Source organism: Mesoplodon bidens (genome assembly GCF_964165515.1).
Source record: "Mesoplodon bidens genome assembly, chromosome: 11".
Taxonomy (NCBI): domain Eukaryota; kingdom Metazoa; phylum Chordata; class Mammalia; order Artiodactyla; family Ziphiidae; genus Mesoplodon; species Mesoplodon bidens.
Window position 1 is genome coordinate 72,256,837 of NC_138167.1, and position 17,309 is coordinate 72,274,145.

Consider the following 17,309-nt stretch of genomic DNA (forward strand, 5'->3'; position numbering starts at 1 on the left):
CTACATTCTCTTCCAATAGTTTAATTTTCTTTCAAGCAGTTCTCTCATGTTTATGATCCTTTAAAAGACTCTTGAACATCTTGACTGGTAAATGATTGTTTGGATTGCACAGCATATGTCTGCCTTCTTCAAGAAAAGTATCGTGATGTCTCTGCCTCTGGGAGTAAGGCTTGAGACTAAGGGGCAGCAGGTAGAATAGTCTGCATTTATTAGAGCTCAACAGATCAGTAGACTATAAATATTGATTCTTTTCCTAGCTCTCAGGTTAGTCGATCTAACTGAGGACTGCTGAACTCTGTCAGGGCCATTAACACATGATAATAGTGTTTACTGATTCTGGAAAAGTGATTAACTGTGCTTTTGTCCCAAAGTAGATATAATTTATTTTTAATTTTTTAAAATTTATTTATTTTGGGGGGAGGCTACTCTCCGTTGCGGTGCGCGGGCTTCTCATTGTGGTGGCTTCTCTTGTTGTGGAGTATGGGCTCTAGGCACGCAGGCTTCAGTAGCTGTGGCACGTGGGCTCAGTAGTTGTGGCTCAAAGGCTCTAGAGCGCAGGCTCCATAGTTGTGGCGCGCAGGCTTATTTGCTCCGCGGCATGTGGGATCTTCCCGTACCAGGGCTCAAACCCGTGTCTCCTGCATTGGCAGGCGAATTCTTTTTTTTTTTTTTTTTTTTTTTTTTTTGCAGTACGCAGGCCTCTCACTGTTGTGGCCTCTCCCGTTGCGGAGCACAGGCTCCAGACGCGCAGGCCCAGCGGCCATGGATCACGTGCCCAGCCGCTCCACGGCATGTGGGATCTTCCCGGACCGGGGCACGAACCCATGTCCCCTGCATCGGCAGGCGGACTCTTAACCACTGCGCCACCAGGGAAGCCCAAGCAGGCGAATTCTTAACCACTGCACCACCAGGGAAGCCCCCGTTGGTTTTTTTTTTTTTAATGTATGTTGGCTTATGTTTCAATCAGAGTCATTCAAATCAGTTAAATATTACACAAGACACCATTTTGTAATAACAGCCTATAGCTTATGAAGGCAGCAGTAAAAATGCCACAGAAATGCTTTGAGCCATTTAGAATCCTGGGTCCTTCTTTCTGTGATGCCCCAGATGCTCAGAAGTCATGGATTTTGAAGGTCAAAAGTTTGACATCTCTACATGACACTTCAGGAACTATTCAGAGCTGTCCCCTCCAGCTACATTCACCTGCCTTCTCGTCTCTGAGAAGAGGACTAACAAGGAACTTCTCACTGGATTACACCCCAGGGTGGACAGACACACTCAGATATGCTCAAGAAGTCACCAGAGCTCTGAAACATAGCCCCCAGTCAAGGAGTCAGAGGACTCATGGTTTTTTCATCCCTACTGAGTTTCTGGAATATTCCTTATTCTGACTTGAGTGGGTCCACCTTCTTTAGTCCTGCACATTCGAGTCTTCTCCTGATAACACTGGTCTTTCTCTCTGTTTCCCCACAGGGCGTATTCTATCCCCTGGAAAATCTCACAGATCCCCCCTTCTCATCAGTTCCTTTTGTGCTCCCAGAACACAGTGACTCTATGATCTACATTGGAATCTCCGAGTATTTCTTTAAATCTGCATCCTATGCTTATTTTACAGCTGGGGCTTTCAACGTCACTCTCACCACAAAAGAGGTGAGGAGAGTTAACGGATGATGACAATTGACACCAACATTTAATCTTGTTCTAAGTATCCCATTATGGGGGGTTTTATGTCATAGTTTCTATTCCTGGGCCTTTGTAGACACTATCACTCCTAGCAGGACAATGAATGAAGGGATTGTGGAATGAATGTTGATACTAGTTGGGGAGTTGTTGGGTTTCCAGTTCTGCTCATTTCAGCTTTTTATGATACTGGGCCACTGTTCTTCTAGACTGATCTTCAGTAATACCACGAAGCCCCTCCACTGCTTATTACCTGTGACAAATACCTATAAAAATTTGGTAATTTCAATGTACTTAACTTCTCTGTGCCAGATTTTCATCATTTGGAAAATGGGAATAATAATGTTCCATACTCATAAGGTTGTTATGGGCATTAAAGAGGTTTAAATATATGTAAAGCACTCAGACCAATGCCTAGCACAGACTACATGCTCTATAAGTGTTGATTATCATCATCATCATCATCATCATTATTATTATTTTATTATTTGTGTTATGCCAACATAAAGATTTCTCCTGTTAGTAATTACAACTGACATCTACGATGACCAGTAAATAGCACAGATATTCATTCAAAGATCCTCTTTGCCATGCCCCTCCCTTTTATAATGAGAACTCTCTCTCCGACCAGTCAACTAACAACTTTTATTGAGCATCCCTTATGTATCTTTTCATTCTCTAGGCCTTAAGTATACAAATACTTATAAATCTTGTGTTCAAAATGCTGGTGGCAACACCAGCTGCCATACAGTACTGACAATTAGACACTTCTAGCTTCAGACTTGAAAACCATTCATCTTTGAAGATAAATTACTTATTCATCGTATGTCTCAGTAACCTCTGAAAAAGAGGACAATAACACAAGACATTGTTAACCACTGTAAAATGTTTACACATGGATCATACCCATATGATATACACTGTGTTCCTAAGGTTAAAAGGCCCTTACTCAAAAGCAATGTAACTTCCTGTGTGACCTAGGACAAGTCACTTTACTTCTCTGGGCCTCAGATTTCCTGTGGTTGGGCTATAAAATTATCAGTCACCTTCAAACACTAGGCATTTTTGGTACAACAGCTTCATGATTCATAAAAATTATAGGGAATGCTGCATTTTCCCTGAAAATACAACCCAGATAAAAACCATACAGTGACATGATGGTCTTCATTTTCCAGATTTTCAACCCTTTGATTCGCAACTCTCAAGGCCTTGGCAACATGCTCTCCTGGGTGAGTGCTCAGGGTTTGACTCCTTAATGGTGTATTTGGTTTCACTGCAATTACTTCTGGAAGACTTTTCGGTTCTTTATGTTCCTTTCTGGTCCAAGCTTGCATCCATATTTCCATTCTTAAGAGTTTTTCTTTTAATCAGATATCCACAAATATTAACTGAACAGTACAAGTACATGTACTAGGAAAGACATTGTACACAGAATAAATCATTTGTTCCTTCCATAAGGTTCCACCACACTTTAAATAATTAGCTTAAATGGGAAAGGAAGGAATAGTGCCACATTGTGACTTTAGTAAAACAACTATTAATATCATGCTGTCATGGGCTCTGAGTATTGGACACAGTATATTGAAAGGCTCAGGTTTGCCCTGGAGGACAGAGAGATGCTCGTGTAGCATCCTGGGTTTAGAGCAAGGATCTTGAGTCAGACAGACCTAGATTTGAATCCCAGTTCTATAACTTACTCATCTGGAACCTTGAGAAAATTACTTAACCTCTCTGAGACTCACTTTCTTTAGTTGTGAAATGGGAATTCTGATAGAACCTGCCTCAGAGAGATTTTGTGGAGATTAGATGCAATAATACTGAAAGTCCTGACATGGTGCCTGACACACAGTATGTGTTCAATAAATGCCAGCTGTTATTATTATTATCTTGTTGTTATTGGTATAACTATTAAAGAGCTTTTTTCTGTTCTAACTGTATGATGTAAGATTTAATCACCACAGGCCACCCCAAATTTGTGATTTCCCCTCTTCAACTCACGACTCCCAATCTCTGTTTCTTTCCCTGAATGTGGGCAGATTGCAGAGCTGTACATCTTGTCCCAGCCCTTCATGGTACAGGTCATGGCAAGAGAGCCTCCTGTGGTCAATTTATTACCGGGTAACTTCACCCTAGACATCCCTGCCTCCTTCGTGATACTCAGCAAGTCCAAGAACTCGACTGCGGAAACCATCGTTTCCATGGATTTTGTAAGTCTGTGGGGACAGGAGGGCAGCCTACAGATACCAGTCCTGTTCCTGCAGTAGACCACTGACCAGGAGGGTCTACTAAATGTTTGGAGGGATGGGATGTGATCCATCGATTAGGAGAGAGGACAGGGTTGAGACTGGGTTGGGGGTACATATGGGAGGCGAGTGCTCATACCCCCAAACGTTGTAAAATACCTCTCCCCGCTTCTCCACATCCCGTGCGCCCTTCCCTGTGCTTCAGTTACACTGATAACCAAATTTCTTTTTTCTTGAAATAAGTCAGTCAAGGTGGAATTCAAGTTTATTTGAGTAGATGAAGGCCAAATGCAATCTGAGAGAAAATGACTGAACAATGAACCTAAGTGAGATGTCTCTCTCTCCCTCTCTCTCCCCCCACTGCCCCCCACACACGCAAAAGAGAGATTAGAAGAAAAGGAAAAATAATTTAAAGGAGATCTTCAAACAAAAAGTCTTTAGTTTCCCTACCTGCAAGATAATATTTTTAGAGCTATTTCTTTCCAATATTTTTTGAGATGAGAGTGAAAGTGAAGTTTATGTTTCTACTATAGGTAATGATATTCATGGCCAAAATGGATAAATTCACTCATCTTACTAATGTATGCTTTTGTTCTCTGCAGGTTGCTAGTACCAATGTTGCCCTGGCTATTTTGGGACAAAGATTGATCTGCTCTTTATCTCTGAACAGGTAAGCTCAGTTGATGTGACTGTTGGACGGTAGTAATAAGTGAATCAACAGACCTTAGAGACAAGTGAATAGTAACAAAACAGGTGAAGTTACCATTCAATAGAACATGAATCACTTAAACATTTCTCCTATAATAGTCCAGATAATTTCAAAATATGGACCTAACTGAAAATTATGAAGCTTTTCTTTTTTCTTCCCATTAGACAATATTCAGATAAATTTGGCAAGAAAATTATTGTAAATTTAATTCCACAATGTAAATTCTCATTCTAATGGTACAGCAGTGTAAAATAAAGTTCCTCTTCAACAAATTTAGAATGCATGCTATTGAAGAAAGAGCATGAAACTTTGAGGTCAAGGAAGGAAGTTTCAAATCCCTGCCCCCTGGTTCCAGAACCGTGATCAAGTCTGTTAACCTCTTTGAACCCCAGTTTCCTTATCTGTAAAATAATGAAGTTGGACAAAATCATCTCTGAGTTACCTTCAGGCTCTGACACTCTGATCCCTTTACTAAAGTGTAGAATTTAACAAGACCACGCGCCATGGCCTGGATGGCTCTCAAACACAAACCATGCAGTGTGAAAGGGCTTGAGCAGGTCATGTACACAGATCATTGAACACTAATTGCCACTGGGAAGAACCACCTGCAAAGCCCGTTCTCCTCAGCCCAATAAAGCCCATAGTTGAAGCCATGAATCAGACTACCTGGGGCAGAGGGAGGCAGGGGAGGATATACAGAATAATCAAATGGCCCAGACTAAATCCATGAAAGGACAAAAAGGACGCAATAAAACAGACAAAGAAATCCTAGTCTGAAAAGATTGGGAAACCAACAGAGAGAAAAAGTCAATCACCATAAGTCAAATTGATGGTTAGGAAGACTAATGTAGAAACATGGAAAATGTTTTCAATAAAATAATATGAAATGGAATAAGCAGAATACAGAACTGCATAAACACAACAGTCAGCCGTGTAAAATAGCTTTCCATCTGGATAAGGAAGTGAATTACAAATGAGGGGTTGTGTTAGACTATGAGATTATGAGTCGGTTGTTTCCTCAACATTTTCTTTATAACTATGTTGTTTTCCCAATAAAAGGAACAGTAAAAGCAAAAAGTAATATGGCTTCCCAGAAATAAAAGACTTCATGAAGGCTTTCTCCTCAACTTTACCCAGGCCTTCAAAGAATGACTAATTTTTCCATTAAATTCTAAAGGCACAGTGCCCAGAGCCTATGAGACTTCAGGGACCCATGAAAATGTTTTAATGTATTTTAAAATAAGAATTTTAAGATGAATACAATCCAGACTGGATTATACGTTTCTTTATAACAACACAGTCTTCGAAGATAATTTTTAATTTTTTTTTTTTTGGAGGAAGGGCTCCTGAAGGCTTCAGGCTACCGGAATTCATAATGTGGCCCTGTTTCTAGAGGATCAAAGCTGATGAAACTCTGAACCTTGATGGGTGATGTTTGAGATGGCAGTTTTAATGGTTGAGAGGATGGAAGCCAGAGAGCAGGAGATAAGGAGGGAAAGGACCAAAGGTGAAGAGCTGGCGGTACCTAAGCTAGGCCGAGAGAAAGGAGAGAATTTGGAAGGCGGTTTGCCTGAGCCGCAGGACTGTGAGGCCTCTATCTGAAGACTGAGAGGAAAGGGCTATAGGAAAGGGGAGCTGGAAATCTGGAGTGATGGGGGAGTATGCGGGCAGGGCTGCTAATTGAGGCAGCAAGCTCTGAGAAGGTAGAAACATTTGCACTTGAGCGGGCTTCTGGTTTACTGGCAGGATCTGAAGGAAGGATTTAATAGGAAAGGGACTTCAGGCTGTGGCAGGCAGCTGGGAAAGATCTTAAGTTGCAGAGACCAAGTTTGCTTCTCTGCTTAATTGGGCTTGACCCTCACCTCCAACATTCTACCAGTAAGAAACTGCATGTACAGCGGGCATTATGTTTATTTTATTTTATTTTTTGTCTAAAAGACAATTCACTGTACACATTTTATTTACAGTTTTGTACACTGTCTTAATATGAATGGGACCGCTTTTCTACTTGAGCCATTTTTTAACCAAAGCAAAATAACCTAAGTATAACAAAGTGTTAAAATACAGCATAAAGATACAAAAACAGACATACTAATTCTAATTAGGAATGTAATTATGATGTTACATTTTTTATAATCCACAATTATGTTTAGGAAATCACACAAACATAGATCACTGATTTGAACGAAATGCATAAATTTGTAGCAAAGCTTTGTAGTTACAAAAAAACAAAAAAATTACCAAAGAATGCACAAAATTAATGTTTATTCCACCTCTGTGTCATATTCCTGGATCCTTCACCAATGTTACATGAGGAAAAAAACAAAAGCAAAACAAATGGAAAACTGAAATCAGAATCACTAATGTTATCAAGTAGGGAAACAAATAAATTAAAATCTAGCAGCCATCAGCAAGAGTACAGCACAGACAATGCTGTAAAAAGAAACAAAGAAAATTGTTAGAAAACTGTATGCATCATACTCTTTCAAACCAGCAAAATATGCTACTGCATACAATGGAACATAAACAGAATCGTTCTTTTGTAAGGTATAGAAATGCAAATTCTTTTCTTTAATATTGTAGATGGGTCAAATGTGTTTGTAATCATTAATTCTTTTAAGCTATTACAGAGTGGGCCAGGAACACATTTATGGATTCTGGGGACGATGTGTACTATAATTCTTTGATTGGGATAGTGGACACTCTAGCCAAAATTAAAAAAAAACAAAAAAAAAACTATGAACACAGAAGTACAAGACAAAGGCGAATGAGACTTCTCTTATATCTTAGCAACATTTAGATGGAAATCAAATTTAAATGCAGTCCACTCTGCTTTTGAAGAGGCTTTGGTTCAGCTCCCAAATCTTGATTGCTTGACGCAGTCTCCTATGAGAATACTCAGAAGGTGTCTTCTTAAACAACAAACCTATTTTTAGTGGTGGAGCCGCTCGTAGTAGCTGTGTCTGCATGGGACTGATAACCAATCACTATCTTTGGAGGAAGTCCTAACCTTTCCTTGTATACCCTCCCTATATGTGTAACTGCTTCTCTGTTTTCATATTCAGTAGTCCATATTGCTATTTTATCACCTTTAGCTCTAACATTAACCACAGCTCCAAATACATCATCACTGTAGTCATCAAAAGACTCTCCAATAAGGCACAGCAGTGTCTCTAGCCAAAAGCGATCGAGGTCACTTCGTCTCTGCTGTTTGTTCAATGTAATTAGCCATCGTCCTCCTCGTTTGTTCTTCTCATCTTCCCACATAGGCTCAATACCATCCTTAAAAAGTGAGTAGTCACAGCCAGGCATTAAATTACTAGACAACTGGATATGGTTGTACAGAGCCCAAAAGCCTTCAACAGTATCAAACTTAGAGTATCAGCCGAAGGTTTGCTTGCCAAGTTTTGCTTTTATCATTTTTAAAAAACCAGAGTGCCCATCTGTTCTGTAAAGGATGTTTAATATAGTGTTCTGGGTTAGCAACCTCCTGATTAGATTCTGTTTTCTCTTCTTCTGTAGGTGGGGGATTAGGAGTAGGGGTGGTTTCGTCTCCGCGAGCTCTCGGGCCCCCACCAGAACGTGGGCTCTACACGCCGTCGCGGCCAACCTCTGGGGAGCCCCCAGTTGTCCGCGGGGAGGTCAGGCCCATGAAGAGGGGGAGGGGGCGGCAAGGGATAGCGTGCGCGCTGGGAACGCCGTCCCGCGGGGTTCTCGAGTCCGAACGGAGACGGAGCGTGCGGGCCGGTGGGGGTGGGGGCCAAAAGCAATACTCCTATGTTTATTGATGGGAGTAACTGGGAAAACTGATGGTAACCTGCTAAATTCACATCATCCAAAGGAATGTTTGAATTCATTCTCCAGCTTCTGGCGGTCCACAAGCCTTCTTTGACCTTGTGAACACAAACCTGAAATTAGGAAACCTGCCTGCTTGAAGTCTCTTCCAAACACCCCTGTGATCTCCTTTAGATTCACGTGCTGGGGAGGCTTCCTGCGCCCTGAGGCCTTAGTAGAGTCTGAACAAGACCACCTACATAGTTTGTGAGGCTTGGTGCCAAATGAAAGTGCAGGCCCCCTGTTCAAAAATTATGAAGAATTTCAAGATGGAGACGGCGGGGCGTTAAACCGAGCACAGAGCTCTTCTGAGCACCGTGCAGGTCACGTGCACTGAGTCTGAGTGGGGCTCCGGCAGCGGGTACTATAGCAAACCTCAGGCAGTGAGCAGACTAGGGGCAAAGCAGGTGGGCCTGGCATCACTCAGGCCTCAGGCAGTCAAGCCCAGAAGCAAGACCACAAAGGAGCAGAGGCTGTGCTGAAAGAGCAGCCTTAGCCTTTGGCACAAGAGCAGTAGCCCCGCCTCCCACATGGGCCACAGCAGCCAATGCCTCCGCTCCCGGGCTCCACAGAGCTGCTTTTCAGGGTGAGCTGGTTTGGTCTTAAGTGACGTCATAGAGACACAGCAGGAAGAGGTGTAAAGTGGATGGGGAGCGGTGAAACACTCCTGAGGAGAGCCAGGGAACACAGGGTCTCCGAATACGTCTCCCCAGAACACCACGGCTTTCCTAACTGTCCCCTGTCCTAGGGCGTCTCTCTCTGGAGCTGCTCAGGGCTGGCTACCTAGACACGAGATGCAGAAATCAGAGGTGAATCCAGGGTGGTGAGTTTAGAGAGGTGGGGAGATCATGGGCTTTGGAATCAGACTAGCTGGTTCAGGTCCCAGCCCGGATCATTAGCTGTGGGATCTCAGGCAAGTTTCTTAATCTCTCTGGGCCTACATTTTCTCCTCTATAAAATGATATAATATAACCTACTTCAGGGAGTTGTTGTGAGGAGTACATGAGTTAATACATGTAAAGTGCATGTTAAGTGTTAAAAAAAAATGATGGCTATGGCTATTATCAAAAATTATGGGGACTGGCCTCAGCCAGGGGAAGGAAGGGATCAATTATACAAGATCATTCCACGAGCTCTATTCAGAAAACACCTCACTCCCCTGTCTCCTGTCCAGTGATGGCTATCAGAGAAATTGCCTTTTGTTCTATCATTTATAACTACACTTTATCATTGAGCCTTCACTATCTGCTGGTCCTGTACCAAGCACCACACATATATTACTTTATTTAAACCTCACAGCCCTGTATCTCCAGGATCCGGCACAGCGCTCCATAAATGTCTGTAGATTGAATGAATAATCCTAGAGGTAGCTTATCATCCCCATTTTCCAGCTTATAGAGGTCAAATAACTTACTCAAGTGTTGACCAAAATAAATGGACTGCCGGATATTTCTCCCCAGCAAAGATGTGCGTATTTGGGATGAGCAGAGAACTGCAGTTTGGGGTCTATAACCATGGTGAGCCCTGTGCAAGTCCCCACATGGCAAGGGAAGGAGAGCCCTTTTATAGAGGGAAAAGGAAGTTGGGAGGGCTGTAGTAAACATAGGGTCCATGGATTTTCTTTAGCTAAGTCCTTGCCAGGAAACAAGAGGAGGCTTCCTTCTTCCTGTTGGGCTCTGCTGTCGTCACAGGGTGTGAGAACTCCCCCTGCTGGTCTCCAGACTCTATTGAACTGAGCTTTCTATTAGTAATTTTTTATGCAAGTCACAGAGCTATTGAATGGCAGAGATAGAACTTGAACCTGAGTGAGTCTTCAATGCCATGAGTGTTTGTTTACTTACTACATTGTACTGCCTTTGATGTGGTGAATAGCTAAGTCTTAGAAAATGAGACTTAGACCTACAACTTATCAAATAAATACCTTTGCCTAGAGGAGAAAACCAGAAGCATGGAGTCAGGTTAAAGTGAAACAGGATGTCCTTTCTCAATGTTAAGTATTGATAGAAAAAAGAGAAGACACTGGCATTGTGTGTCCTGAAATGGAAAAAGCACACAGCCCTTTTCTTATTGCATTAAGGAACTGAGTGAAGGAAAGGATAAAGAAAGAGAAAGCTGAGAGTACTAGTAATAAACTTGACCTTTTTGTGTGTGTCCAATTAAAAGCACAGGCTCTGGAGTCAAGCATGTCTCATTTTGAATTCTACCTCAGCCATTTGCTAGCTGAATGACCTTGTGCAAGTTAACTAACCTCTCTAAGTATCCATTTCCTCCTCAGCAAAACAGAGTCCCTGTGTAGAATGTTGTATTGGTAGAGATGAGAATGTATGAGAAGCACAGCACCCAGCCCATAATCAGTGCTCAAGAAACATCCGTTACTGCAACTAGTAGTACTTTATTCTCTTTCCTTACTCTAGGATGAAAGTTTGGCCAAGTAAGAGGGAGAAATTGGTCCCAAGAGACATGACAAGTCAGGAGGGTCTTAAAAGCTGTGGAGTGGCCCCTAAACCAGATTCTTACAGTTCTTTCTATATTTGAGACTTTTGTTCCAAACAGTTCTGTTTGGAGGTAACTCCAATCTAGGTTGGTTTATTAGGAGGTAACTTCAATCCAAATGTCCATGTAGACATTTTTGAGACTAATTCAGGGACCGAATTAAACAACACTTTCCTTTTGATGGTCTTCATACACATGACTTAATTCTAACCCTTTTTCTTAATCGCATGCAAAGCTCAAGGCAATCAAATGCACATTATTGTTCAACCATTTAGAGCTTGGAACATTTTATTTTACATTCCCATGATTGAGGATTTGGATACTTCCAAACTGCACCCCACCCCACTACCACACACACACACACACACACACACACACACACACACACACACACACACACACACACACACACCTACCTACCTGCCCTGCAACCCCTCCCATGCAACACCATCAGAGAATGCAAATATAGCTGACTACAAGCAGATAGTATCACCACCCAACTCCACTTCTCACAGTTGGACAGATAAACATTTCCCAGCGTGAGCCATCTGGTGAGAAATAGAAAGGAAAACAAGTCTGGGAAGAATGGATTCAGTTTCTGTTGGAATGGTGCTTGGACAGGCCAGCAGAGCTCAGTCTTGGCAACTGGGCTGATCTCCATCTCCATCCTCCCTCTGAACTACTGTTGAGGCCAGGGTAGAGGAAGGCCACAGTGGGGAGCCCCTATCGGAGGTGGAACCCCGAATGACTTCTTACCTTTCTCCCAGACCCACTTGGGGAATTTCTAGACTGCAGAAGACAATGGAGTTAAAATACTGGGGAACTGTGCCTCATCAAGAGGGTCCTTTAATTCTGGAGTGGGCTCAACACATTCCTCCCCTCAAAACGTTTCATCATTGGATTAAATCTACAGCCTAGGGTTTTCAAGCTCTTCAGTGTCTGGTCCTACCTTTCCAGCCAGCCAGCCTTACCTCCCATAGCTCCCTAAATGAACATTTTGCTTTAGGTGCTTCACCCTCAAGGTGACCTCAATTCTGATAGATACTTTCCCACCCATCCTTTATCTGCTTGTTTATCCATACATCCATTCAATGAGAATTTATTGAGCACCTATTACGTGCTCTGCACTGTTCCTGATACAAAGAGTTGAGAGAGGAATGATGGTTTCTACCTTCCAGGTCCACAGCCCGGTGAGGGTAACACTCAGATTTTTTTAAATTAATTTTTATTGGAATATAGTTGCTTTACAATGTTGTGTTAGTTTCTACTGTACAGCAAAGTGAATCAGCTATACGTATACATATATCCCCTCTTTTTTGGATTTCTTTCCCATTTAGGTCACCACAGAGCATTGTGTAGAGTTTCCTGTGCTATACAGTAGGTTCTCATTAGTTATCTATTTTATACATGGTATCAGTAGTGTACATATGTCAATCCCAATCTCCCAGTTCATCCCACCCCCCTTCCCCCTTGGTATCCATACTTTGTTCTCTATGTCTTTGTCTCTATTTCTGCTTTGCAAATAATATCATCTATGCCATTTTTCTAGATTTCACATATATGTGTTAATATACGATATTTGTTTTTCTCTTTCTGACTTACTTCACTCTGTATGACAGTCTCTAGGTCCATCCACGTCTCTACAAATGACCCAATTTCATTCCTTTATATGGCTGAGTTATAGTCCATTGTATATATGTACCACATGCTAATGGACAGGGTAGGGTGCCAGTACATGGTAGTATACAGAGTGCTTCTCTCAAAGGGCAATTTATTTCTGCTGTCCCCCCCATATTACACACACACACACACACACACACACACACAGCCCTCGCTGGTCTCAACACCTTTTCACACCTTCTCAGAATTCCTGCAACAAGTAGTGTGTAAACCCACAAAAGAGCACCTGAATACAGGCTGCTTTGTATTGTTCTCTAATTGCTTCCTGTACATAAAGTTTCTCCCCATCCCTCATAAATATAGATATAAATAAAATTCTTCACATTGCCTAGCACATTACCAAGCATAGAAGAAGCACCTGGGAACCTCTCAGCCTGCCAATCTTTTCTCCATACTGCAGCCAGAGTGATCTTTACAAAACACTGACATCCTCCCGCTTCTTAGAAACCTGCCACAGATTCCTTTTCAGGTAAACATCAAAATTCCAACATGACCTGAGAAACCCAGCCCGGTCAGCCGCTGTCTGTCTGTCTAGCATCGCTGTCTGTCTGTCTAGCATCGTCTCACTGTGCTCTCTCCATAGCTCTCTGTTCCCTCCACTGGGCCTTGGCCTCTGCCCAGACCCCTCCACTCTTCCTTCACCATTTTGTCTTTTTAATCCTGCTCCTCCTTCATATGTCAGTTCAAGGACACAGCCCTTTCTTGGAAACCTTCCTGCATCCACCAAGTTAGATCAGATTCCTTTGTCATTTGCCTCAATGAACAAATGAACGTATTTCTTTCCTTCAGACTATTGATCTAACCTGTAGTTAAATGTTCATCAGTGCAGTTATTTGGTTAATGTCTGCCTTCCCACTAGGCTGTAAGCTACATGGAGCAGTTAGTGTGTTTGGTTTTTCTCACACTTGTATCTCTGGTACCTGTCCCAGAGCTGATGTATACTGGGTATTCAGTAGATATCTGCTGGAAGAATCAATGAGTGAACGAATGAACACTAAGCACTAAGTGTGCCATGCTCTGTACTCAATCCCACGAATACAGAGGGAATTAAGACTGTATCTCAACCCACAAGGAGTTTATAGTCATAGGGCAAAGAGATAAGCAATCATTATAGGGGATTGAGTGCAAGGATTGATTTTCAATGTCTGCCACGGCCACAGGGTTGGAGGAACGGCATTGTGAATGCTTGTGCTTTGGTCCACTTGGCCTTCATTATGTCATAGTTGCTATATTGACTCAGATTATGAAGAGCTTTTTGCCATGCTTAAAAGTTTGCACTTTAGCTCTGGTTTTCAATCAGAGCAGTAAACCTTCTCCAAAACTTTAAAAATAAACTATACTTTTATATATCTGCAAGGTAGACCTATCTGAGCTCCCTTTCTCCCCAGCTACTCTGTGGTTCTGTAATAAAAATTAGTTGCTAGTAGCAGGGCTTTAAGTAACAGGTTAGGTGCCAGGTGAAGGATAAAATGTCAAAGGAGTGAAGTTGTTCGCCACCTAGCGGTCTGAGTTGAGCTTGTGTGTTTTTCAGAACCTGGACAGGAAGAGTTTGCTCTTTGCTCCACCTGTTTCTCTGCAGTTAGTGAGACTTGTCTCTTAGTAAACTAACCTAGTAAATAAGCCTAGAGACTAGTAAATAGATAAAAGTCATATGGCCCTAGTAGGAAAGGATAGTTGCTTTGCGGGAAGCTCAGGTGGTCCTAAGATAACCAATCATGGCTTAGGGTTGTGATGAAAGAAAAGAAAGGAAACTCACAAGTGTGTTCCATTTTATGTAGACCTAATTTCTAAATTGCTCTAGATTGCCCATTGTAAGAGGCAGGGTGACCAGGGGGAGGCACCCACATTTCCCCAGCAGTGCCTGCAAATGTTTGCTCAACTGCTCAGCTTACTTCCTTCAAAGATGCCTCAGTGATTCTGGTCCTCACTTTCCACTAAGATCAATTTGAGCCACAGTGCCTCTGATACCATTTCTGATCCTTGTCAGAATTAACAGTCTTTCTGGTTTTTACTCCTAGCTGTCACTTTGAATAAATCTCAAAACCTAATTCATGGTAACATTATTTTGGCTGATAATAAGCAAATTTACCTCTTCTGTGAATATCTGCTCCTTAAATGAAATAACAGAAAGATTCCCGGAAGAGGTCACACCTGAGTTAAATCTTAAGCAAGTAAAAGGAGTTAACCAGCCAAAGAGAAAGGAGAAGGGCAATTCTAGGAAGAGGGAGCCACATGAGCAAAAAGCATGGAGGCCAGAAATATCACGGAATATGCAAGGAAACACCTCAAGGTCATTTTAGGATCTTTATGGCCTTACCCACTCTAATTTTTGGAGACTCCATCCCAAAATATATTGCACATATTCAAATGCATTCCACAGTAAATATAATTTATATTTAACTATGAGTCGGGTTGAGTTAACGTGACTAGTGGCCATAATGTTACTTTTGTAGACATTTATTAATTTTAATTTTTCAGGATTTTTTGGTATGTGTTTTGAAGTCAATATACTTTAAACTCAGGTATATAGTACCTGATGAAAAAGACAGCATAGCGCTAAGCAGTTCGGAGTTACTGAGTATAAAGTTCAAGGTAGAGGGTGTGAGGCAGTTGGAGCCGAGGAGCCCGGCAGTGACCTTGCGCTCCCGCCCTGCTTCGGTGCACGGCTGTGGCCAGAGGCTTTGCAGGTGAGAAGACGGCGTTTGTGAAGAGTGGATGGTTGCTGAGACAGAGTACTATTTTATTTATTTATTTTTTTGCGGTACGCGGGCCTCTCACTGCTGTGGCCTCTCCCGCTGCGGAGCACAGGCTCCGGACACACAGGCCCAGCGGCCATGGCTCACAGGCTCAGCCGCTCCGCGGCATGTGGGATCTTCCTGGACCGGGGCACGGACCCGTGTCCCCTGCATCGGCAGGCGGACTCTCAACCACTGCGCCACCAGGGAAGCCCTTAGAGTACTATTTTGAAGCACTGGAAGGAGAATTGGTTTGACCTGTGGTCAGATGGTCACCTGACCTATTATGATGACCAAACTCGGCAGAGTGTAGAGGATAAGGTGCACATGCCAGTGGACAGCAGCAACATCTGCATGGGACATGAATGTCAGGATATTCAGCCTCCAGATAGGAAGGCAAAAAACTGCTGCAGGTTGTTTGCTGAGATGGGGAAACCAACAGTCTTTGTGCAGAAAGCACAGATGATTGTTTGGCCTGGAAATGTACACTTCAGGATTCCAGGACAAACACAGCTTATGTTGGCTCAAAAGTCATGTATGATGAGGCTGCCATGGCTTCCTCCCCACCTCCTTACACAGCCTATGCTGCACCAAGCCCTGAGCAGGCATATGGCTATGGTCCATACAGTGGTGCATACCCACCAGGAACTCAAGTTTTCTATGCTGCAAACGGGCAGGCTTGTGCTGTACCCTACCAGTACCCATATGCAGGACTTTATGGACAGCAGCCTGCCAACCAAGTCATCATTCGTGAGCGGTATTGAGACAATGACAGTGACCTGGTGCTGGGCATGCTGGCTGCAGCAGCCACAGGCATGGCCTTAGGGTCTCTGTTCTGGGTCTTCTAGCGTCCTTGGAACCTGATGTGCATAGCTTCTGATACCCTGTGTGCAATAATATACTTTGCAGGGCATTTCTCTTTGTTATAAATGTTTTTAATAATAGTTTTAGTAGTTCTTTTGAAAGTAGTGACATCATACTTATAACTAATCCATATATGTACCACAGAGAAGGCTTTGGACTGCTGTTTAGCTAAAACGTGGACTGTCTGGGAGCACTAGCTCATTCTAGGAGTTTTTTATGGCACTCTCAGGATACCTTATTTAAACACACCTGTTTGGAAAGGGCATTTTCCTTTTAGAGTTAGGCCTTAGTGCTTAAGGGATAGTTTATTTTAGTATTACACTAGTAACATGGTGATATATGAGTGAGTGAGTGATTAGGGCAAGAAGAACTGCAGCTGTTTTGTTTTAATGCCAGACTTTGGAACCTCAGACCAGAACTGGCTGCACGTTACTTCAGGAGTTGTAGGCTGGAACCTTCCTGAGGCAGCAATGTGATATGCCCACAGCCTCTGGGGCTCTGCGGGCTTCCAGCAAAGCTGACTGCTCAGGATGATGGGCGGGATGGCAGATCCCCCCCTTTAAAATGATACCTTTTCTTTTTATTTTTACTAGTTTGTTTTTGGTAGCGATCCTTGGAAAACATCTCAAATTAGGAGTAGACTTGAGTCTCAGCGTTTTAGGGCTTTATCATTTAAAACTTGAACAAGGCAAAACAATTACAAACAAGTGTGTGGAGGTAGATTTGCTTTATTCAGAGGCATCATGTTTTTAGTGTTTACTTTGACTATTTTTATTGCCACTTCAGCCTACTTATAGCTTATTTTTCTACTTGTTGAGAAAGTAATATTAAGAGAATGGTGAGGAAAGTGGAATGAGACCCATAGTTACAGTGCTGTTTCAGGGGGTTGGGCTGCACTGAGGATCCTCTTTTCCACCCCTCTGAAGGCTGTTAAAGAGCCCGTTTCCTGTCCTGTGCAGGACTGGGGCGCTGTGGCTGTCCCCGAGCACTGGGGTGCGTGCAGCCCTGGTGGTGGCATGGTGGGGGAGACTCAGGTTACAGATGGGAATTGCGGCCTAAGGACATGAATAA

The 17,309-nt window shown here is 42.7% G+C and overlaps 2 protein-coding genes and 1 pseudogene across 3 annotated transcripts in view; 2 read left to right on the forward strand and 1 right to left on the reverse strand.

The window, feature by feature from the left end:
* BPIFC (BPI fold containing family C) overlaps window positions 1–17,309 on the forward strand; it is a gene marked incomplete at both ends in the record, with an annotated part of 37,336 nt that overhangs the window by 13,078 nt on the left and 6,949 nt on the right. The window contains 4 exons of the mRNA XM_081249068.1: window positions 1,474–1,650; window positions 2,856–2,909; window positions 3,717–3,887; window positions 4,526–4,593. Coding sequence (XP_081105194.1) covers window positions 1,474–1,650; window positions 2,856–2,909; window positions 3,717–3,887; window positions 4,526–4,593 — 470 coding nt within the window. The remainder of the gene's footprint in view (window positions 1–1,473; window positions 1,651–2,855; window positions 2,910–3,716; window positions 3,888–4,525; window positions 4,594–17,309) is intronic.
* LOC308625124 (eukaryotic translation initiation factor 4E-like) lies at window positions 6,575–8,180 on the reverse strand. The gene has a single exon (XM_081249070.1). The coding sequence runs from the start codon at window positions 7,942–7,944 to the stop codon at window positions 7,546–7,548; it is 399 nt and encodes a 132-aa protein (XP_081105196.1). The 5' UTR covers window positions 7,945–8,180; the 3' UTR covers window positions 6,575–7,545.
* On the forward strand, window positions 7,966–16,222 carry LOC308625159 (pleckstrin homology domain-containing family B member 2-like; annotated as a pseudogene). The gene is made up of 4 exons: window positions 7,966–8,023; window positions 8,155–8,379; window positions 15,279–15,370; window positions 15,594–16,222. The product of its transcript is annotated as a pleckstrin homology domain-containing family B member 2-like (transcript).

Coding starts and splice junctions, on each gene's coding strand:
- LOC308625124 (XM_081249070.1), bottom strand. CDS start 7,944: ATGCCTGGCTGTGACTACTCACTTTTTAAGGATGGTATTGAGCCTATG.